Source organism: Leucoraja erinacea, chromosome 2 (genome assembly GCF_028641065.1).
Source record: "Leucoraja erinacea ecotype New England chromosome 2, Leri_hhj_1, whole genome shotgun sequence".
NCBI lineage: Eukaryota > Metazoa > Chordata > Chondrichthyes > Rajiformes > Rajidae > Leucoraja > Leucoraja erinaceus.
Window position 1 is genome coordinate 104,989,562 of NC_073378.1, and position 23,649 is coordinate 105,013,210.

General features: G+C 43.1%; 1 protein-coding gene across 5 annotated transcripts in view; it reads right to left on the reverse strand.

Moving 5' to 3' along the window:
- ppp1r9a (protein phosphatase 1, regulatory subunit 9A) overlaps window positions 1–23,649 on the reverse strand; it is a 116,902-nt gene that overhangs the window by 34,088 nt on the left and 59,165 nt on the right. For 4 of the 5 annotated variants that reach the window (XM_055662567.1, XM_055662577.1, XM_055662542.1 and 1 more), the window contains exons 10-12: window positions 16,284–16,479; window positions 12,324–12,374; window positions 9,563–9,720 (exon numbers count right to left, since the gene is read on the reverse strand). In XM_055662567.1, the coding sequence (XP_055518542.1) occupies window positions 9,563–9,720; window positions 12,324–12,374; window positions 16,284–16,479 (405 nt within the window). The remainder of the gene's footprint in view (window positions 1–9,562; window positions 9,721–12,323; window positions 12,375–16,283; window positions 16,480–23,649) is intronic. The other variant, XM_055662550.1, reaches the window with a different exon arrangement.

A 23,649-nucleotide genomic window follows, 5' to 3' on the forward strand; every position in this document is an offset into this window, starting at 1 on the left:
AAAATAAACTAAGAAAAATTACATGCTACTCTGCAATTTGCAAAGAGTATCATGAATACAAATGAACATGTTCCCCTCTGAACAGACATCTTTGGCCATGGAAAATTGGGGCTTGCCAATGTTGGAGCTCAACATATATTTCACAAATTCAAGTAAACAATCGGTATATCATTTGAAAAACCTTAAACATTAAATGAAAACAAATGAAGTTTAGAGTTCTTGACCTGGAATTTTCTAGAACTATCAGTATAAACTGCATGAACATATTGTGTTGTTCCCTCTCAGTCCATCACTTCTTCAGGCTATAAAATGTAATTGATTTTCTGTTTTACACAGAATTATTGGAATTGAGAAATTTTGATTGTTTGCATATATTTAAAAAAATCTAAGAGACATACTCCTCATGTCATCTTGCCAGAATTAGTGCACCTAATGTTTGTATATTACACTATACTTTCATGAAGAAATGAGTAGTTGGAATCATCTTCCGGAAGGACTGTTCTAACAATGATTCAATGGGAAGAGCAACAGAAAGATGTATGAAGAGTATCCATGACACAAGTAGTCACTCACTATTGATGGAACTAAATTTACATTTGTTTCATACACATTTTCATTCCAGCACTGGAAAATGAGCTTCATGTGGAAATGTCAGGCAATATCAATTAAAAAAAACAGAAACTGGTTTAAACTTTTTAGTGTAAATGCAATTATATATTTATATATTTTTTCTATAAATTCGATTGAGGTAATTCAGAGACTGTGTTTAGATAACTTGAGATTTCTGGAATAATTTTTGAGAGTCACTGAACAAGATTGAATGGCTCAAAATAGTGCTTTGTAGTATCTGACGACACTCAAGAGAATCTCACAAAAAAGCTCAATAGACATATCTATGTGCAACAGTTAAATCACAAATCTAAATCCAAAGGTAGGACTCTGACAGAAACTCTCAAATCTGAAATTTGAAGTTAAATTTCTTCCTCAGTGTTTCTTGGCATAGTCAATTCCTTGTAATAATTTTGTTTAATCAAGGATTTATGGGCCTTGATTTAAATGTATAAAGGTCAATGAATGGTCAAGTCACCAAAAACACTTTTAAAGGCAACATATCATATGGATTTCTCCTAATTTAAAATTGTGCTTTATCAACAATTTTACTGCTCTCCACAATTTGAAATCTAGCTGCACCTATTGAATTTAATAAAATTAAGGAAATAAAAGTATCTTAGGAAATGAAATAAAATTGTGTTGTGTGGATTTTCTAAACATATTACTCAATAGACTTCCTGTTAAAAATTAAACGTGTGTTAAATGTTGTGGACAAAATTTGGCTAAGGAACATAAATGCAGACATTTGTGATTCAATGCTACTCTTCAGAACATGACAAGTACCCTCCTTGACCATCATGGTGTAGTATTGCTACCATTGCTTTACATCTTTTAATTGCTTTTAATTGTAAGGGCATAATATCAAAATTTGAAAATAAAACACAGACTGAAATTGCGGTTAACACGAAGAGGACAGAAACAATTTCAGGAAGACAAACAGATTAGTAGATTGGGTTGATACATACCAGATGAAATTTAGTGTTGAGAAATGTGAGGTGATGCATTTTGGGACAAAGAATAAGAGGACATACATATTAACAATAAAACATTAAAAGGAATAGACAGACTTTGGGATTTAGATACATAAATGTTTCAAATTAAAAACATTTGAAAAAACGTTAAAAGGACACAAGCTACCCCAGATTTTATAAATAAGAATGCAGAAGCAAAAAGTAATGAGAAAGCATTAAACCTATAATATTAGTATAAAAGAGTTTAAATAAATTAGAACATCATGTTATTCATTTTGGGAAAATATAATTACCAAAAAACAGATATGTTGGAACATAAGAAATAGATTGTTAATTATATGGTCCCTGAAAACATAAATTCATAGTGTTCTAGGAAACAGGTCCTTCAGCCTAACTCGTCTTTGTACACCTTTTCTGCACCCTCTCCAACTTAATCATGTCCTTCCATTAGTGTGGCAACAACAACTGTACACCATACTCCATGTGTAGTCTAACCAACATTTTTTATATCTAACATGGCATCCCAACTCTTGTCTTCAATGCCTTGACCAATGAAGACAAGGATGCCATTTGCCTTCATCACCACCCTATTTACCCGCACGTCGCTTTCAACGAACTATATATTTATACCCCAAGAGCTCTCCATTCAAATACACTTTACATTCATTGTGTATATCCCAGCCTGGTTTAACTTCCCAAAAAGTATAATTTCTCATTTGTTAATGTTAAATTTCATCTGCCATTCCTATATTTTCTTTCCCAATTGACCAGTATTCTGTTGCAGCCTTTCATTATACCACCAATTTTAGAGGCATTGGCATGTTTGTTAATCGCGACATCTTCATTCTCATCCTAATCATTAATACATGACAAACATTAGACAATAGGTGCAGGAGTAGGCCATTCGGCCCTTTGAGCCAACACTGCCATTTACTGTGATCATGGCTGATCACCCACATTCAGTACCCCATTCCTGCCTTCACACCATATCCCCTGACAACAGCACAGCACGCCACTGGTCACAGGCATCCAATCTGAAAAACAACCTTCCATTATCACCTTCTGAATTCTTCCACCAAGCCAATTTTGTGTCCAATTGACCTAGGATCCCATGTGAACCAATGTTTCAGATCAGGCTACCAATGTAATGTCTACCATTCTGCCCTCAACAGTCCTCTTCAAGAAACTATTTCAAATTTGAGAAGTAATTTCCCATGCACAAAGTCAGGCTGACTACCCATACTCAGTCCTTGCCTTTATAAATACAAGTAAATCTTGACTTAAAGAATCTCTTCCAGTAACTTTCCCACCATGCTGCCAGGCTCACCAGCCTATATTTCCCTGGTTTGTTCTTGCAGTCCTTCTTCAATAAAGACACAGCATTAGCCACCTTCTAGTACTTCACCTGTGGCTAATGAAGATATAAAATCAGCCACAGCCCCAGGAATTTATTCCCTTACTTCCTACAACATCATATGATATAATTAGAAAGGCCTAGAAAATGTATCCAACTATTTGTGCTTCAAGACCAGCAACTTTCATAATAGTGATATAATTCAGCTGTCCTTTCCTGAATTTCCCAGCTTCCATTAGCTTTTCCATAGTAAATACAGATGAAAGAGCTTGCTCATTCCTCATTACCACTCAAGGGTCACGACCCAAGGCAAGGGTCATTACCACACTGACCCTTAAGGCACCTTTTCTCTCATTAACTACTGTTGCTCTTAACGTACATATAAATTTTTAGAATTCTCCTTTATCTTACCTGCCAAGAATATTTCAACTTAAGACTGTTTTATTGTCATAAGTCCCAGATAGAACAATGAAATTCTTACTTGCTGCAGCACAACAGAATATGTAAACATAGTACACTGTAAACAATATAATAAACGAGAGAAAAATAAAGTTCAGTGAAAAACGTTCATATTTCATCTCCTCGTTTTGTCTTTCTAATTTCCTTAAGTGTATTCCTACAACCCTTATGCCTGTGAAGGGACTCTCTTGATTCAAGCTACCTAAAACTGACTAGGCAATCAATATTACTCATCAGCCAGGGTTGCCTTAACCCTGCCAGCTGTGCTCTTCACTTTAATATGCTCCACTATTCAATAAGATCATGCCTGATTTTATGCATAATCTACTTTACTGTCCAATTCCCAAATCTTTGTAAATAAATTAATACATCAGTTTAGTCAACCAACATGCACAAGCATTGAAACGAAAGCAAAGAACACATGAAAACAAAGGACAAAAATGCATTAAAATGGGAAGGATGGAAAAACTACTGCCTACAGTTTGATCCTCTACACGTTGGTGAGAATATATGCAACTGAAGTCTGCTCTAGCAAACACTTTCATTCTAACTTGTGCAGTACAAGCCACCAGTGGCTCATCCCTTATTCTTAGTTCCCCACTAAGGCTTTTTTGAGTTTGTCCTCATTCTTTGATCCAGCTAAAGATTGGGAATAAAAGGGTTGGCTGCCAGTGACTAGTGGTGTTCTGCAGGGGTCGGTGTTGGATCTGCTACCTTTCATGTTAAATGTTAATAATCTGCAGGGTACAACTGATGGCTTTGTAACCAAATTTGGGGATGATATGAAGATAGTAGGGGGGCAGGTAGTGTTGAATAAGAGGATAGTCTGCAGAAGCACTTGGACTGGTTAGGAGAATGGACAATAAAGTGGTAAATGGATTTCAGCATAGCAAAGTGTATGGTCATGCACTTTGGTAGAAGGATTATAGGTGTAGACTATTTTCTACATGGGGAGAGTATTCGGAAATTGGAGGTATAAAGCGAATTGGGAGTGCTGGTGCAGGATTCTCAAAACGTTGATTTGAAGTCTGGGTCAGTAGTAAGGACGACAAATGCAATGTTAGCATTGGTACTGCCCAAGATCCAAAGCATACCACCTCATCTGTGAAACACGGTGGTGGGGGTGTTATGGCCTGGGCATGTATGGCTGCTGAAGGTACTGGTTCACTTATCTTCATTGATGATACAACTGCTGATGGTAGCAGCATAATAAATTCTGAAGTGTATACAACATCCTATCTGCTCAAGTTCAAAAAAATGCCTCAAAACTCATTGGTCGGCAGTTCATTCTACAGCAACCAATGATCCCAAACATACTGCGAAAGCACCAAAGGAGATTTTCAAAGCGAAAAAAATGGTTAATTCTTGGGCGGCCAAGTCAATCACCTGATCTGAACCTATTTGAGGATGTCTTTTATATGCTGAAGAGAAAACTGAAAGGGACTAGCCCCCAAAACAAGCATAAGTTAAAGATGGCTGCAATACAGGCCTGGTGGAGCATCACCAGAGAAGACACCCAGCAACTGGTGATGTCCATGAATCGCAGACTTCAAGCAGTCATTGCATGCAAAGTATATGCAACAAAATACTAAACATGACTACTTTCATTTACATGACATTGCTGTGTCCCAAACATTTTGGTGCCCTGAAATGGGGGGGACTATGTATAAAAGCTGCTGTAATTGTTACATGATGAAACCAAAAAGGATAAAAATGGATTTGATTAAAATCTGACAATGTGCACTTTAACCACATGTGAATTTTTTTCTATTACAATCCTCAAATTGTGGCGTACAGAGGCAAATAAATAAATGATGGGTCTTGGTCCCAAACATTATGGAGGGCACTGTATATCTTGTGCTCTCTATCTGCCCCTTTACGCTATTTGTTGTACACAAGTTTGACAATTGTATTTCTGTAAAGTATTATCTGATTTGATTGGTTAGCATGCAAAACTGAGTTTATCACTTTAACTCATTACATGCGACAATAATGAACGTAAAACTCCCTTTGTTCACACTGCAGGACCGTTTTCTTTTAGCCAATGTAGTTGGTACCAATGTGTACAACAACATCTGGCTGTTCGCCCTCACCCTTGAGAATGTCAACTGCTCAGACATTCTCGACCCTGCCACCCTGGAGGCAACACACCATCCCAGAGTCTTGTTCATGGCTGCAGAATCTCCACGCGATCTCCCTAACAATTAGAGTCTCTTATCACTGCATTGGACACCTGCAAAACGGCGTTGACCGCGGGACGAGACAAGGCGTCGGCTAGTCTTTCTTTGCCCTCGATTAAACGAATGTGGGTAGTGCATTGAGAGACGAACGGCAACTGTCGTTGCTGGCGAGTGGACCATGGGTCGGAAACCTTGGTGAACACAAAGGTGAGGGGCTTGTGGCCGGTGTAAGCGGTAAATGTCCGCCCCTCCAAAAAGTAACGGAAGTGGCGCACGCCGAGTTAAAGGGCGAGGAGCTCGCGGTCAAAGGCACTATAGTGCCGCTGTGCGCCTGCTGAAGAAGGCGAGAGGCCGCCAACGCCCATCGATCAGCTGCTCCAGCACCGCTCCAACCACTACATCGGAAGCGTCGACCGCCTGTGGGGGTACATCCGCCTGTGGATGCACGAGCATCGTGGCCCTAGCCTCCTACTTATTAGCCTGTGGGGGGGCGCGGAGAAAAGACTTAACCCGTCGTACAGAGGCCTGGTCGAGTGCGCTGATAATAGTATTTAGTTGCATCTGTCATCAAGCCCCCACACTGCAAACTCTTTCCCCCCTCTCCCGGGAATACGCCACTTCCCCCCTCTCCCCCACTCCCCCTTATTCATCCTTCCTCTCTCCCCCTTCCCCCCTCTCTCCCGCTCTGCCCTCCCTCCACCTCACCCCTCTACATCCACCTCCCTCCCCCTCCCCCAGTCCCCCCTCCACCCCACCCTTCTCCCATCCCCCTCCCCCTCCTCCCAATCCCCCTTCCTCTCTGTCCCCCCTCCCCCTCTCTCTCTCCTCCCCCCTCTCCCCTCAACCCCCACTCTCACCCCCACCCCTGTGTGTGTGTGTGACGCTGCAGGCCCTCCCCCTTGGTCTAGTAGTGTGTGTGTGTGTGTGTGTGTGTGTGTGTGTGTGTGTGTGTGTGTGTGTGTGTGTGTGTGTGTGTGTGTGTGTGTGTGTGTGTGTGTGTGTGTGTGTGTGTGTGTGTGTGTGTGTGTGTGATTTCGCCCTTGATTCAAGTCTCGTCGAAAACCGAAACGGTGAAATTTTTACATATTCCAGTAGAGATTTACCTAATGATTTTGAATATCCACTCCTCTGTAAATTTGGTTTGAGCAGCGAGTAAAGTCATGCTGCTCCCCCGCCCCTTCCCTCCTGCTGCTAACCGTCGCGTCGCCTGGCCGCGCCGCTCACAAGACCCTTGAAAAAAACCACGCTGTCTTCTTGCTTGCGCTGCCGGGAGCGAGTGATTATTGCGTTCGAGAACCAGCCCTCACCTCTGTTGATGCGCCCCCCCCCCATCCCTCAAACTCCCCCCCCCTCCCTCTCTGCCACCCCTCACGCTCCCTCTCGCCCCCCCTCCCCCTCTGTGCCTCCGTGTCCCCCTCTGTGCCTCCGTGTCCCTCTCTCCTCCGCCTCCATGTCCCTCTCTCTGCCTCCATGTCCCTCTCTCTGCCTCTGTCGTTCTCTGTGCCCCTCTCTGTGCCTTTGGGTCCCTCTAGTCCCTCTTCCGCACCTCCTCTTTCCCAACTCCTCTCCCCTCTACTCTACCTCCCCCTCTACCCACCCTCTTTCCCCCCTGCTCTCTCCCCCCCCTGCTCTCTCCCCCTCCATTCTCTCTCCACCTCCGCCGTCTCCCCACCTCTCATGTCCCACTCTCCCCTCCTCTCCCCCCTCCTCTCCCTCACCCCTTTCCCTCCCTTCTCTCCCACTTCCTCCCCCCCCCCCCCCCATATGTTTGTGTGGGGTGGTTAGTGTGTTGTGTGACGCCGCAACAAGGCGCAGCCTGTTGGCCACTCTTTTCCAGGAGCTGCAAGTTATTTGCGCCCGCCCCGCCCACAGCCCTCACCCTAGCACCCGAGTGCTGCCGGACGTAGCGTCCCGCCCCGCCCCGCCCACAGCCCTCACCCCCCCAGGGCTGAGTTACATGTTCCCCCTCCTCCACCCCCCTAATCCCCCCATCCCCTCCACCCGCTCCTTTCTCCCCCCCCACTTCCCTTTTTCCCCTCTCTCTCCTCCTCCCCTCTGCCCTCCCCCCCCTCACTCCTGTCCCCTCCCCCTCCACCTCCACCCCCCCCCTCGTCTCTCTCCCCCTCCTCTGCCCCTTCTCTACCCCCCCCCCCCCCTCTCCTCTCCCCCTCCCCGCCCTCCCCATCACTCCCCCCCTCCTCTCCCTCTACCTCTCCCCCCTCCTCTCCTCCCTCCCCCCCCTTTCCCCCACTCTCTCCCTCCCCCTCTCACCCCCCTGTGTGTGTGGGGATGGTTAGTGTGTTAGTAGTGATGCCGCAGGCCCCTCACCGCAATCGCGCTTTGTGGGGACAGGTCCCCCTTAGGTGCGTGTGCGTGTTCGCGCGTGTGTGTGTGTGTGTGTGTGTGTGTGTGTGTGTGTGTGAGTGTGGGTGACAGCAGCCAGCACCCATATTCAGGATAAATTCCGGGTCTCTGGCACTTTTAGGCAGCAACTTTATGGCCAATGTACTGTCCCATAGTCTTGAACTGAATTAAAACATACAGTAGCTGTAAAGGGGGACATAGCGTCGCGAGATTTAAGACTGAAAATGGATAGTTTATTTTTTTTTAGTAACCAAGGCTATCTACGTATAATTTTTTGTGCGTTGGAAAACAAAATATAGTGGCACAGCTGGTGGACTTGCTGCCTCACACGCCAGAGATCTGTGTACAATCCTGTCCTCGGGCACTGTCTGTGTTGAATTTGCACATTGCCCCTGCAAGCGTGTTGGCTTCCTCGCACATCCCAAAGACGCATTGGCTTTGTAGGTTAACTTGTCTCTGTAAAATTGCCCCTAAATTGTGGGGAGTGGGTGAGGAAAGTGGGATAACAGAACTTGTGTGAATGGGTAGACAAAAACGCTGGAGAAACTCAGCAGGTGAGGCAGCATATATGGAGAGAAGGAAATAAGTGACATTTTGGGTCGAGACCCTTCTTCAGACTAATGTGAGGGGGGCGGGAAGACGAAAGGAAGAGGAGGTGACAGTGAGCTGAGGGAGAGCTGGGAAGGGGAGGAGGAAGCAGGGACCACCTGAAATTGGAGAAGTCAATGTTCATACAATGTAAACTGCCCAAGCGACATACGAGGTGCTGCTCCTCCAATTTACAGTGGGCCTCACTCTGGCCATGGAGGAGGCCCAGGACAGAAAGGTCGGATTCAGAATGGGAGGGGGAGTTGAAGTGCTGAGACACCGGGAGATCAGGCTGGTTATTACGAACTGAGTGGAGGTGTTGTGCAAAGCAATCGCCAAGCCTGCGCTTGGTCTCACCGAGGTTGATCATACGCTGAATAATACAACCACATTTTTGTATGGAAGTGGAAAGAGTTAATAGAAATTGCATTCATTGCAACGTGTAAAAAGAGTTGAGATACTGTATATACTGTATTATAATTTTGCTGCATGTCATTGTGGTATATATCATGTCTTGATTGGTGAATATGTTTAGTTTGTGACTGTATTTGAAGCAGAAATTTGAGCATAATTCCGACTGGTAACTACACACTTCGTCCGAGCACATTGTCGCACGTGTAATGCAAGCCGTGTTAAATGACCACCTAAACTGTCATTCGGCAACCTAATAAGCTGCCTAGGTTGCCCGGCTGGCAACAGCGAAAAAAAGTTAAGTGAGAGCCCTGATATACATACACACGGTATATCTGATCTGTTTGGAATGGGATGCAAAAACAGAGCTTTTCACTGTGCCTCAGTACATGTGAAAATAATAAATCTAGACCTAATATTTCTATTTAACATAAAGTTGTGCTTTCAAATGATAAATGTAGCCACTTGAATTCATTAAGAGTGTTCATTCTACTCCTTTAAAATATTTATCAGAAAATAAATTTAAATATATAGTAATTTTTTTAATACTAAGTTCCAATTTAAGCAGTTTCCTTGGCAAATCAATGACCTTGAAGCATCGTTCAAGAAAATGCTGCACTTACCTTTTGTTCAAGACTGTCATCGCCATCAGTTGAACTAACACTGTCATGTTGTCGAGACCTGGAAGGTCGTTGTCGCTTTGATTTGGCTGAAAGATTAACTCGAGCCTTTAGGGCTTTACTATCTAATCTTTCTGTTTCAGGGACAGCTGCATTGAAATCTGTAATGATACAAAAGATTTTACAGCAAACAAATGGAAATTGGTGGACAGTTGCTAATTCATATGTACAGATAGTTCTGCTATATGTTCCCATAACAAGAATCGGATAAAATACAAGTGACGAACTATAGGACATTATCTGCATTATGCGGGCCGAATAGGTCATAAAAAGCAAGTTTAATTGGGAACTGGATAACCACTGAAAAGTTATGCTGGAAATTGACCAGCAGAAAATAAGCTGTCTTGGTTTTTAGCAGATAACCCATTTAATGGTAACCTCACGGTAATCAGACATCATTGCCTCTTAAGAACACTGTTGGCATTTTAAACATGGATGACCATAGAAATTGACAAGCAATCGCTTCTATTCTTGTGCAATGATATTATATTAAACAATGCAACAGACATAATTTAGTATTTGTGTAGGAAGGAACTGGAGAAGCTGGTTTAAACTGAAGATAGACACAAGAAGCTGGAGTAACTCAGCGGGACAGGCAGCATCTCGAGAGAAGGAATGAGTGACATTTCGGGTTGAGACCTTTCTTTAGAGTGAAAGTCTCGGGAAAGGGAAATGAGAGATATCTACGATGATGTAGAGAGCATTTTGTATTTGTAGCCCGCAACAACAAAAATCGATTTGTTGCTATTGAAAAGACATTTATTTTTGAAAATCTTGTGGAAAAAAGTATCTATTATTATGAATCGGAAACTTTTTAGATCCAAATCCCCTACGGGCATTGACAAAGTTGTCTTTGTAACATGATTTTCTACAATACAAGGTATCTTAGGAATACAACTATCACATTATTACATAAATACCTGCATTAACAGAAGAAAACCAGAGGATCACCATGAGCAGCAATAGGAATAGATAATCCAGCCTTTTGAGCTTCCTTTGCTTTTTAATTGGATCATATCTGATATTCCTCAAGCCCACTTTCATGCTATTTTCCATTACCCCTTGACTCCTTACATTGGAAATCTACCTATCTCAGCTTTAAACATACGCAAGAAAATCTGTCCCCACAGCTTTCTGTGACAAGAACTACCAAAGATCTAAAACACTCAGGATAAATTAATTATCCTTTTACTCTCAAATGGGCACCTGTTATTTGGAGATCATACACTCTCCACAAAAGTGAATATCTTATTAGCATTTACCTTATCTAGCTCTCGAAGAATCTTAAATCTTCCAGTATAAACATCTCTCATTTTTCTGAACATCAGAGATCAGAGTAACTACTTATTTAACATTTTCTCATAGGACAACTTCTCCATACTTAGCATTAGCCAAGTGAACATTCTCTGAACCACCCATCAACAAGCACTTTGTTCATAGCCTTCTCTGCCTTGCCAATTTGTCTTTGTCAAGATACTTCATTACTGACAGCATTTGTCTCCACCATCCAAAGAGGCAGTGCGTTCTAGATTCCAACTGCTTTCTGAATGAAAACGTTTTCCCACAGAATGCTTCTAAAACTATTGCCTCTTATTCTAAACCAATGCCCTCTTGTTTTTTTGACACTTCTTCTGTGGAGAAGTTTCCTACTATAGCTAAGCTCCTCATAATTCTGTATACTTCTGGCAGAACCAGCAGCCAACCTCCACTCCGATATAAACAACTCTGAACCGCTGATCTAACGATATTTCAAAGATGCTTCCTTGATTACGATTTAATAACTGCGAAAAAACGTATACTTAATTTCTGGAAAAATTAACAGTCCCCACAGTGAAGATGTGGATCACAGAAATGACCGAGACACTACATCTAGAAAAAATAAGGTTCGGCTTGACTGACAAACAAGACCAATTTTCAAAAATATGGTCTTCTTTTGTTGAATTTCTTCAACAACATAATGGTTGAACACAAACTCAAAACCGATGGTAGGGCTGGGTGAGCGGGCGTACGGAAGGGTAGTTGGATATATGTCCGCTTCTTTTTCACTTTTTCTAGTTCTGTTTTTTTTTTCTTTGCTTTTTTTTCTTTTCTTCTTTCTTTCCTTTTTTCCCTTTTTTTTCTATCTAGTTAATAGTTTATAAAATGTTAAAACTGAAGCTGTACGAAAATTGTATATCTGCTATGTCGATCATTTTATATGTACAATTGCTTCTAAGAAACATAAAAAAATAATTAAAAAATAATAATTAAAAAAACTCGGAGGTTTCATCTTGCATATGAATCTCCATATCCTTTAAGAATCCATCTCAAAATCTTCCTTCCTTAACCATCCTTTTAGTTACTTCTCCTCTTTCCCTATTACACCATTGAGGCATGTTTAGAAATACCAAAATATATAATGTTAAGTCTAAAGCTTTGTACATAATTAATCATTGATCATCAGAAATGAACTTGGTTACAGCCATGCAATTTAAAACCTTATCTATCAAGACATTTTACATCTTTGAGCATAGAATACAGTAAAACATAGAAACAGAAAATAGGTGAAGGAGTAGGCCATCCGGCCCTTTGAGCCATTCAATACGATCATGGCTGATCATCCAAAATTAGTACCCCGTTCCTGCTTTTTCCCCCATATCCTGAACTTTTTCTCCATATCCCCTAACAGTGGTGCAGATACATCTGAATGTTATGGAAAACTTACCGACAACCTCATCAGTGTCAGTTGACTTTATGGTTGAAGACTCAGTTTCTCCTGTGAATGATTAAAATACATCTATTACAGATGAGCAACAAATATTCATGAAATCAAAACTATGTATGTTTAGAGATGTAGCATGGAAACAGGCCCTTCAACCAGCCCACTGAGTCCACGATGACAATCGATCACCTGTTCACACTAGTTCTGTGCTATCCCCGTTTCACACCCACCCTCTATACAATAGGAGCAATTTACAGAGGCCAATTAACATGTAAACCTGCACGTCTTTGGATTGTGGGACAAAACTGGAGTACCCGGCGGAAACCCATGTGGTCACAGGGAGAATGTGCAAACGATTGACCTCGAGGCTCTGGCGCTGCGAGGCAACAGCTCTACCAGCTGCTCAACTGCCAGCCTGTATCTCCCAAGATAATATCACAAACAGCAAATGCAACATACAGTTCCAATTATGTAATGTTCTTTGCATTTATACTTTTATCAATGCGAATATTAAAAACTGAACTGATACTTGTTGGGTCAAATGGCCTGTATGTATGCTGTAAAACATAATTCGTTGAAAGTAGCACCATGGTGGATAGGGTGCACAAAAAGGCTTCTGGCATATTGGCCTTCATCAGTCAAAGTGTTGAGTCTAGAAGTTGAGAGGTCATGTTGCAGTTATACAAGACGTTGGCGAGGCTGCATTTAGAGTATTGTGTTCAGTTCTGGTAACCATGTTATAGGAAAGATATTGTCAAGCTGGTAAGGGTGCAGAGAAGATTTATAACCTACACTATAACTATAAGATTTATAACTTACACTACCCGTTGTATCCTATTGGCCAGTGCTAAGAAAATAAGATTGAGGACTTCAAGGCAAGATTGCTATACCAATAAGGGAAGTAAGAGAATGATGCATTCTCTGTTTCAGAGGGACATGGCTTACCTCCAACTCCCCAGACTCAGCCCTACCGTCTGAAGGTTTCCCGATCCATCGCATGGACTAAACAGTGTCATCAGGTAAAGGGAGCGGCAGCGGTGTCTGCCTCATGGTAAACTCATCATTATGCACATGTGTAATCGTCTTGTAAATCGGCTGTAAAACCCCTGTTCCTCACACCTGGAACATCTAGCAGTGATGTATGGTCCCTTCTACCACCTAAGGGAATTTACTTCCATCATCATAACTGCGGTCTGCAAACCATCCTAAGCAGACATTGCAGAAGCTGTACACTCTGGTCAACAAACACCAAATGGCAAATCCTAGCCCCTTCCCTATCATAGCCAGGGACTTCAACAATGCTAGTTTGAAGAACATTCTACTACCATTTAGGGAGGAACTGCAGATGCTGGTTTATACCAAGGGTAGACACAAAATGCTGGAGTAACTCAGTGGATCAGGCAGCATCTCGGGAGAAAAGGAATAGGTGAAGTTTTGTGTCGATACCCTTCTTCAGACTGAGAATCAGGGGACAGGGAAACTAAAGGTATGAAAAGATACATGACCAAGGAAAGGTGGAGTCCACAATGTTCCATTGTTGGCTGTGGAAGAGGTGATATCGAAGGGATATGAACAGTGAAACTAGCAGGACGACTAGGATGGGGATGGACGGAGAGAGAGGGAATGCAAGGGTTATTTTAAATTAGAGAAATCAATATTCATACTGCTGGGTTGTAAACTACCCAAGCAAAATATGAGGTGCTGTTCCCTCGTGTGGAGAAGCGAGTTCCCACTACGATCATCTGAGGACCTGATCTTTTAGTCAAGTCTGACAATGCGGGGTCGTTTAGGATGGCCAGGTAAGACATTAATAAGACCATCCGTAAAGCAAAGAGGCATTTGAACTGGAATATGAGACGGATGTTCGGTAGATATAAAAGGGTTTGCATGCCATCACTTCCTACAAGACAAAACCTAATAGCTTGTCAATCATCACTCCTGAATGTGCTCCATGCTTTGAATACTTGTTTTAAAAGGGAAAACATCGATGCAGTTTCTCTTAATTCATGAATATGTAGTCAGACAGCTCCAATCGCATCTATACATTTTTCCTTATAAGGGGGTCTGTTAAAATGAGGGTTTACTGTATATCTTATTCCTCAGGATACTCTCCAGTAACTTGCCTACAACAGATGTTAGGCTAATTGGTTTATACTTCCCACAATTTTCTTTGCAGCCTTTCTGAAATAGAGGCACAACATTAGCCACCCTCCAGTCTTCTGGCACCTCACCCGTGCCGAATGATGTTATACAATACAATACAATACAATCAGTTTTATTTGTTCATTTCACTTGCACAAAGTGCAAGTGAAATGAATTTGCCAGCAGCGGTACAATGAAAAAGAACACACAAAAACACGATAAAAAATTTAACACAAACATCCACCACAGCATTCATCACTGTGGTGGAAGGCACAAAATTTGGCCAGTCCTCCTCCATTTTCCCCCATGGTCGGGACCTCACCCCTCCGCAGCCGCCGCTGCGAGCGTCCAGATGAATGAAAGTCAAGGTAAGTCCTGAATCGGTGCCGCCCCCACCGGAGACCGCGGCTTCAGGTTGGTGTAGGCCGCAGGTCGGCGGTCGAAGATTTAAATTTCCCGCTGCGCTGCAGCCAGAAGCACCGCAGACCGCAGGGCTGGCGGTCGAAGCTCCCCTCCAGGGGTCCCTGGCAAGGAACCCCGCTCCTGATGGTAAGTCCACGCCACGCCCACGGTAAAAGTTGGCCGCGGGCCGGCGGTGGGAGCTTCTTCTTCTCCCAGGTCCCCACGAGGGATCCCAGGCTGCAGACGTCACGCCAGCTGGAGCTCTGCAGACCGCGGCTTCAGGCTGCCGCGGGCCAGTGAATGGAGCGCTCCCCTCCGGCGAGCCCCAGCGAGGGCTCACCCGCCCCACGCCGAGAGTCACGCTGCTGAAGCCCCGGACGCATCTCCGGGAAAGGCCACACCGATCCTCGATGTTATGCCACGGGGGGGCGACATGGAAAAAGTCGCCTCTCCGTGGAGGATCCCCCTTACCCCCCCAAACCACCTCCCACACAAGACACACAAAGAAAAATTAAAAACATACATTTAAACACACTAAAAAAATTTAAAAAGTAGAAAAAACTGACACGCTGCTGGCAGGGCTGTCAGCTTGCAGCGCCCCCCACCGATATATAATGTTTCATATATCGCAGCTAGAGATCCTGTAATTTCTTCTCTAACTTCCCTATGACCTTGGATATATCTGAACAGGCCTAGGAGAGTTATCTATCTTCATATTCCTGAGGACATCCAGCATCTCCTCGAAGTGACCACTTTGTTTTAAGTGGCCCTATTTTCTTTCTAGTTACCGTTTTTCCCCTTAATGTAATCTCTTAGGATTTCCCTTCATGTTATCTGTCAGAGTCCTTAATGTTATCTGCCAGAGGTAGTAATCAAAGGTTGGATATTTTGCAGCAAATGGATTGTCTTAATTTCCCAATACCACAAATGAGAAAAACAATGAAATATTTTCTACATATCCAGAAAAATGCTACTCCAATATAACTTGGGAAATTGAACAAACTAGCTCACTGTTTTTTGTTACCCAGTCTGTTATTCTGAACACCAAGTCCAATTCCAGGTTCTCAGCTGACATGGTAGAAACCTGGAGACACAAGAAACGGCAGATACTGGAATCCTGAGCAAACACTCAGTGGATCGGGCAGCATCTGTGGAGGGAATGGACAGGCGATGTTTCGGGTCAGGACCTACTTCAGACTGGTAGAACCCTGTATGGTCTACAAATTATGAATCAAACTCCACATTTTTTTAAAAACTTTTTTAACTTCTGGTTTTTAATTTCTAGCCGAAAATTCTCTATTTCAGATACTGTTTTCATGCCTTATCATCAGTAATAATAGATATTCCAGTCAACTTCACCAAACCAGGCCAAAAGGGTAGAAAATGTTTAAGCATCCTTGTATCAGAGTTTATCCCTACCCACACCTTCAATTGAACTGTTGTGGTGATTCTTCTGTATTCTTGTCAAGGTTTCAATTGCTTCAATTGGTGTCTCTCTAGTTGTATCCATTGATATTCTCCTGTCTTGCTCCTCTCCAAAGATATTATTATTGTTGTTCACTTGCGTCCCATTGGCTCGTGTCAATTTTTGAAGTTCGACCTTCAATTCTGTAATCTAGAAAATTATGTTTTATTTCATCTGTGGTGAGATACAATATCATAAACATAATAAACATTAATTTAACTGGTTTCATCCATTAAATAAGGAAGTGAGGGTCTTATAATATTAATCCGTTTGCTTGACATTAGGCAGCTTGTTTTGAGGGAAGTTAACAAACTTTTATATATGACCAATCATATTTAAATTAATCTATAATTGTACATCTACATGGTCTATTATTAACTAATGGCTACAAAGTTTAGGTAATGACCTCTGGTTGTAACTTAATAAGATCATGAATAATTGTAGAATAATATGGTCCAGCATAACCTGTTTTTAATTTTGTAGAATCATAGACTTGGTGTTTCTCAAATATTTTGCTGAATTTAACTGCAAGGCAGAATTTAAACGGGTGGCCTCCTTCCATCCACCAGCAGCACTGGGCTAGCTACAAGGCAGTAAATCCCCTGACACCAGGCAGGATGGCGAATCATGAAGACCATGAAATGACAGAGATCAGTAGTGAAGAAAGGTCAGGGCACGGATACGGTGGGTCAAAGGATGGAAACAGGCTCTTCGACCCACCGTATCCGTGCCAACCAGCGATCTCGCACACTAACACTATCCTACACACTAGGGACAATTTACAATTTTACGTTTTTGGAGTGTGGGAGGAAACTGGAGCTCCCGGAGAAAACCCACACAGGTCACGGGGATAACGTACAAACTCTGTATAGACAGCACCCGTATTCAGGATTAAACCTGGGTTCCTAGTGCTGTAAGGCAGCAACTCTACTGTTGCGTCACCGTGAGTTGTCCTGTTAAATTAACTCCTCCTTCAACTCTTAACCACCAACTACACTATTTTTTCCCCTTCTTCTGCTACTAACATATGTCTCTTAATTTCAAAATCTAAGGCCCAGTTTTTCCAGGACCCAATCTGCTTTTTGGAATCCCCATCCACCTGTAATCAGCTGGGCTGTTGCAGTAAGTCTATTCCATCACATAAACCATACTACTCCCCCTTCCTAATTTCACAGATTTCGTCTACACTTCATGCTGCCTCAAGAAATCAGCCAAAATATTAAAAGACCACTTACACCCTCTCCTCTCGTGCAGAGGATACAAAAGATTGAAAGCACGTATACCAGATTCAACAACAGCTTCTTCTCTGCTGTAATCAGACTATTGTACAGACCAGATCGCTCATATGTTGGGGGAAATTCTGAATTTTCCAATCTACCTTGTTGTGGACCATGCACTTGGCTTTCATTGATGTAAATTCTAAACTTAATTTTTATTTTTTGTTCTAGCATACAAAACAAAATGTTCATTGTATCTTGGCCATGTGACAATAATAAACCAATCCCAATATTAATCATATTTGACATTCAGAAACATTTAAAAGCTACTAATGTTTATGCAAACAATTAAAATTAAGAATATTTAATGATTAAAATGAAATATTCACTGAAAAACATTTAAAAAATTATTCTCTTAACCACGTAGCCATTCGATTTGAAAGGAATGGGAAGGGATGGGGAAGAAGGGAGGGCGTGCCAATCACAGATTTTAACTGGTAGTAGATCCGAATAGTGATTCTCCACCGTAATATCTCAGAGGATTCCCAAAAAGACTGGATTTGCATCACTTATATGTGATGCAAGTGACTCGCATCAAAATGGTTGAATGTTGATTCCTGCTGAAAATATATTTTTCTAATTGTTTTAAATCTATGCTCTTTGGTTATTGGTCCATGAACCGCTAGAACAAATCCTCATGGTTTTGAACACTTTTACATCCATTCAGTAGTATTTCCTGATCATAAATCGAACTCCTATAGCACTGACACATCTTGTACATCTCCTCTGCACACGTTCCAGCTTCAAGACTCTGCAGGACTTTCCAGTCCTTTAAGCCAGCTCTGACACTCTATATGACCATGGCTAATCACTCAATATGGCCATGGCTAATCATCCAAATTCACTATCCTGTTCCTGTTTTCTCATTTCCCTTGGTCACTAAAAACTACATTTGGATCCTTAAATGTATTTAAAGATTTTGCTTCACTGCTTTCTGTGGTATACAATTTGATAAATTCACCATTGTCTACCTTTGTAATCTGCCTTGTAATCTGCCTTGCTATTTTTACCACAATAGTGGATAATAGTAAGATTAAACGAGTTTACCAGTTTGAAGTTTGATCTTTATTTTATGAGGAGTAACGTTGAGGGATTACGTGAAGACCCCGCCAGTACGCATGGGTGTCAATCTTCAAAGCAGCGGTGTGAAATCACAGACAACAGTTATTGAACTGAACATAGTAAGATAAGAGAACCATAATACCAGTTGACCTTTATGATAGAGGGCTGGGAGCGGAGGGCGCGTAATCCCTCAACGTTACTCCTCATAAAATAAAGATCAAACTTCAAACTGGTAAGTTCTCGTTTAATCTTACTATTTTACTTCGGAGTCACGTGAGTGACTACGTGAAGATTTTAAAGCGCTGTGATTTCATGCCGTGAAAAACAAGTCCAGGCGTCACACACTGCATCAGTAGGCCAATGATGAATGAACATTAATATTGCATTCAGACATAACATTGATATAGACATATTGATGCTATTAATGAACAATAGTGCAATAGTAACCTCCCTCAACCGGGAGGAAACATACCTAACATAGAGTTGGCAAATACCCCCAATCTGGCAATGAGTTTGATCTGAATATTTGGACAGATCAATAGTTTGACCATCCTGCAGCCGCTAGGATGTGGTCCATTACCCTGCTGCTGAGGTATAGCGGTCCTGGTGGAGTGAGACTCAAAATGTCAATGTTCACTCCAGTATATGCCAGACCCATTTAATCCTCTGGAGAAGGTTTGTAGTGATTCCTTCTAACGAGGTTATGTAACTAACAATATAGCTAGTCAGAGTCTATAAGACTCTTAAGGACCTTGACATACTGGTGTAGATGCGTGATTACACGCAACCCAAGGTCCATGGGATATGCAACATCTAGTTTGGTCTTATGTCCCTGTCTACTCTGCTTGACTAATCATGAACAAAACATGTTTATTATAGCCCACAGGTATGATCATCCTATCCAGTGCAGCATTGACTGGACCCGTAGCGCTGTACTCAGCACCATGGCATAACCACTAGTAAGTGAGTTTGACCAAGGACAGGGATGTCGCTGGTGCCCATCGGCGAAGTGACGTAGCACAATGTTAACAACCCATATCTCTGCATCCCTAGACCTGGGAGGTTTTAAGTTGATGATACCCTTCATAATCTAGATGTCAGAGGGTGAGACCGGACAGAGTGGTTTATGTTCACCGCAGTCAAACGATGAGGAGGTACTTCAGGCGCAGTAAATGGAATATTAACTTAATGTTATAATCCCATAAGACTGAATTTCAAGATGTCAGTCATCCGTGCCGAGTTAAACGTAAAGAAGCATAAACAATACTTCCCATCTCCTATGAGGAATGCTGCTATTTGATGCTATTCCTGCAATCTGCAGTGAGCACTCCGAATGCTTTAAGTTTGACAACCCGAGCCGCCGGAACGGTCTCTCAGAGTCTGTAAGTCAATGAATTGATTATATCATGCAGAGGATGGTATCAACATCACAACTGAACCAGCATCTTTGTGCCCAGAAATAACCATGTAAGGTTTTATGCTCATTCCCCACATTAGCGGGAACCATGGGTAAATCACCCAGGCAGGCACTATGAAAAGCCGGAAGCGGGAATGACCCGTCCTATGAGGCCAAATGGAGGAAGACATAACAGACCATTCCTCCCTTGTGTAGCAAGAATGCACCCTTCGCCACTGATATGCCGCGTATTTTTGCAACTGGTGATTGAGCCTGGATGCAAGCATCTCGATCGTTAGTGTTCCATCGATTCACAATGTCATTAAATACCTTGTGATCGCACATTCATTCTGTGTTGTCATTGATTTGCATGATAATACACCAGTGCTAAATGCGGTTAGGTAAAACTATCACCGGATACTTTGATTTGATTGTACCTTAGTGATTAACATATTACACCACCAAAGTGTATCACCTAGGACTTGTGCATGCAGATTATGCATATTCACACACCCTTTAATGCACAGAACGCACCTGGTGTCCATTGGCAGTTGATACCATGACTGAACAATTGATAACTCGTGCTAATCCCATCTGCCTCCGTAACTAGAGATGGTATTAGTAAATTCCCCATCTTTGAGCAATAGCATCAGTTTGTGAATGACTGAAGATTTACGGATGAGAGGTTTAGTGGAGCAACGCTGAATACTGTTCGTCCACCATTGTGACTTTGATAGTTTCAGCTGCGAATAGCAGATGTCTAATCTTTTGTCTCAGAGCCGAATCCCAGACAAATAAATGGATTGATTGTATTCCAATAATCAATAGTTTCAGTTGGTATCAGCTTGATTTAAATTTAACTGGATGGGTTAGAACCCCAATTTATCAAATATAGCTATGTGGCTGATAGGCTAATTTAGTAAAATTCAGTATGTTCAATATCATCCAGATTGGCCATAACACTTATTTGTTAGCTCTGTGCAGTCAAAGCACTGATTGTAGTGATTTGGTAAATAATCTGGAAACTGAAGTTAACCCATTTTGCAACGCTACTGAGTGTCTCATTGCCTCATCCAGTTAAATTTCAATTATCTCCGAACCCTGTGAGCGGAAATGATCACATGGAAGTTATTCAGAAATGTCTATACTGCACGCGGTTTGAGGCTGTTGACAATGATCAGTCCACATCTCCATAATTGTGAGCCTGCATTGAAAGGCTACTCCAACCATACCTGTTGTGCAGTATAAACTAATCTTATGTTATCCCAAATCAGGGTAAATATTCAAACCAGTGTAAATATTACCAACTTGTATCCGTGACAGGAGACATCATGGTGTGGCTCCCTACATTCACACCGCCGGATGGGGAACTTCCAGGAGTTGCCTCAATCAGCTTCATCCTTCCACATCCGATTGGGAGGACTTATGCAACCCGACCCAGGAGCTGCCACAACCATGTGTGCATGATTTTGCACCTGCTCTTGGGAGGTAGAGGAGCTCGAGTATGGGGTTGGCGCATCTTCCAGGAAGGCCGTTCTGGGCTGGCCTAAAAAGACCTTTGTCTTGGTTGTACGGCCTTCAAGCTTTCACCAGCTTCAGTGTATCGTGGTTTGCTGGTGGGTGCGTAGGGGTGCTGCTGCTGGAGATGTGAGGTCTTGTGTGATGATGTGGCCTTCATGAGCCCAACGGCCCTTGTCGAGCTTCTTGACTTGTTTCATCAGGTTGCCCAAATGGCAGTATCCCCCTGATAGCTGTTCACCGCAGGGACACTGAGCGAAATACAGTTCCCTGGTGCTGGGTATTTGGTAGTTGTTATTCACAGCCTTCTACTACTGCTGGTTGTGTTGTTCCTGCACCCCAAGCACACTTGTGGTATCTTCAGCCAAACCCCTGTCTTCAGAGTCAGCCCAGAAGTGACTCCTAATGCTCTCCTCTGTCCAGGACCCCCATGGTGACTAGAACTCCAAATACATGTCACATTGGAGCATCAGCTCCATCAACCGCTCCATGCGGGATATGCGATCATAGTCACTCCCACCGGCGGTGAGTCTTCATAGCCCGACTCGTCCGAGTCTTCGGGCCTGTCCGACTTCTGCTTGGCCTTCCCGCCAGTCTGTGGTATCGATTCCGACTGTGCAGGTGCCAGGTCGGAGACAGCTGATCAATAGCGATCCAGGTGCGGCCTACCGCTGCTGACTGCCCGCAATTCCGCGGTCCTCCTCAGTCAGTCTGGATGCGGTCCATTCCTGTAACATTCTCATAAAATAGCACAAAACAACCTTTGAGAGGATTTTACCTGCATGTCCTGTTTTAAACCTTCTGCTGCAGGGGCAACGCTCCTCCCGAGCCTGGTCTCCTGGTCTTAGTTGTTGCAGCTGGGGTTCCCTCTGTGCTCCTTGTATAAAGGTTTCCATGTCGGGTATTTCTCCCCCGAGCTTTACCTCCGCGGTCCCTATAGCAGGGCTTCTCCGTGATGTTCTCCAGTCGGGGTTTCCCCCCCCCCCCCCCTGAGCTGGGTATCCCCGCAGTAACTGCAGCCGGGATATCCCCGCGATCCCTATAAAAGGGATAGCCGCGATTTGCAATGTCGGGGGGGGGGGGGGGGGGGGGGGGTATCTGCTCTGGGTGCCATCAGCACCAATATGAAGTCGCTGGTTTTCTGCCAGCGGCTCGGAAGGCACATCCACCGCGTTCTGCGGTCTCCGGAGTAGTTCTCCAGGTGCCCCCAGCACCAATATGAAGCTGCTGGTTCTACCGCCAGCGGCTCGGTAGGCGAAACCACCGCCGCACGCTCCCCACGTTCTGCGGTCTCCCGAGCGGGTTCTCCACCTATATGAAGCCGCTGGCTCCACCACCAGCGGCTCGAAAGGCTAATCCACCTCCGCTCGCTTCCCGCATTCTGCGGTCTCACGAGCGACTTGGTCCGTGGGCAGGCATCCCCGTTATCGGGGTTCCCTGGAAGTTTGTGACTGGGGTTCCCGCTAGTCCCGACTTTGCCCCGGACTTTTAGCAGGACCTCTAAGTGGAGGTTCCTGCAAGAAGATGAAAAACCTGAAATTTTTTTTTTAATAACTTACCTCAGGTCTGTTGCTGGCAGGAGAATCACGTCCATCCTGCCAGTCGTCACACAATGCGATAGACGGTATGACACACATGCGTACTGGCGGGGTCTTCACGTAGTGACTCCGAAGTAAAATCTCAGATTTATGCATTTAGCAAAAATGTTTGATAAATATTTAACTTCATTTTTTACAGACAAATGTGGATTGTAGCACTTAACAGATATGGGAATAATTTGTGGATACAAATGATCAATACAGCATAACTGTCAAAAAGGAACATGAATCAAGAATAGAAAGACCCAGGCTAAAATTGTATGAATTTTCATTCACTTAAGGAAGCAGGAACACCAATTAAAATTCCCAAACAACACCCAGAAATGTAAATTAGCACAAAAGATGGTGATCTTCAAACAAGCACGTATAAGGGAAAGAAAACCTGAAGAAAAATTACTAAGCTGTTGGAAAATATCTATTATTCCATTCACATACGACATGGATATGGGTGTTTCCATAAATATAGCAC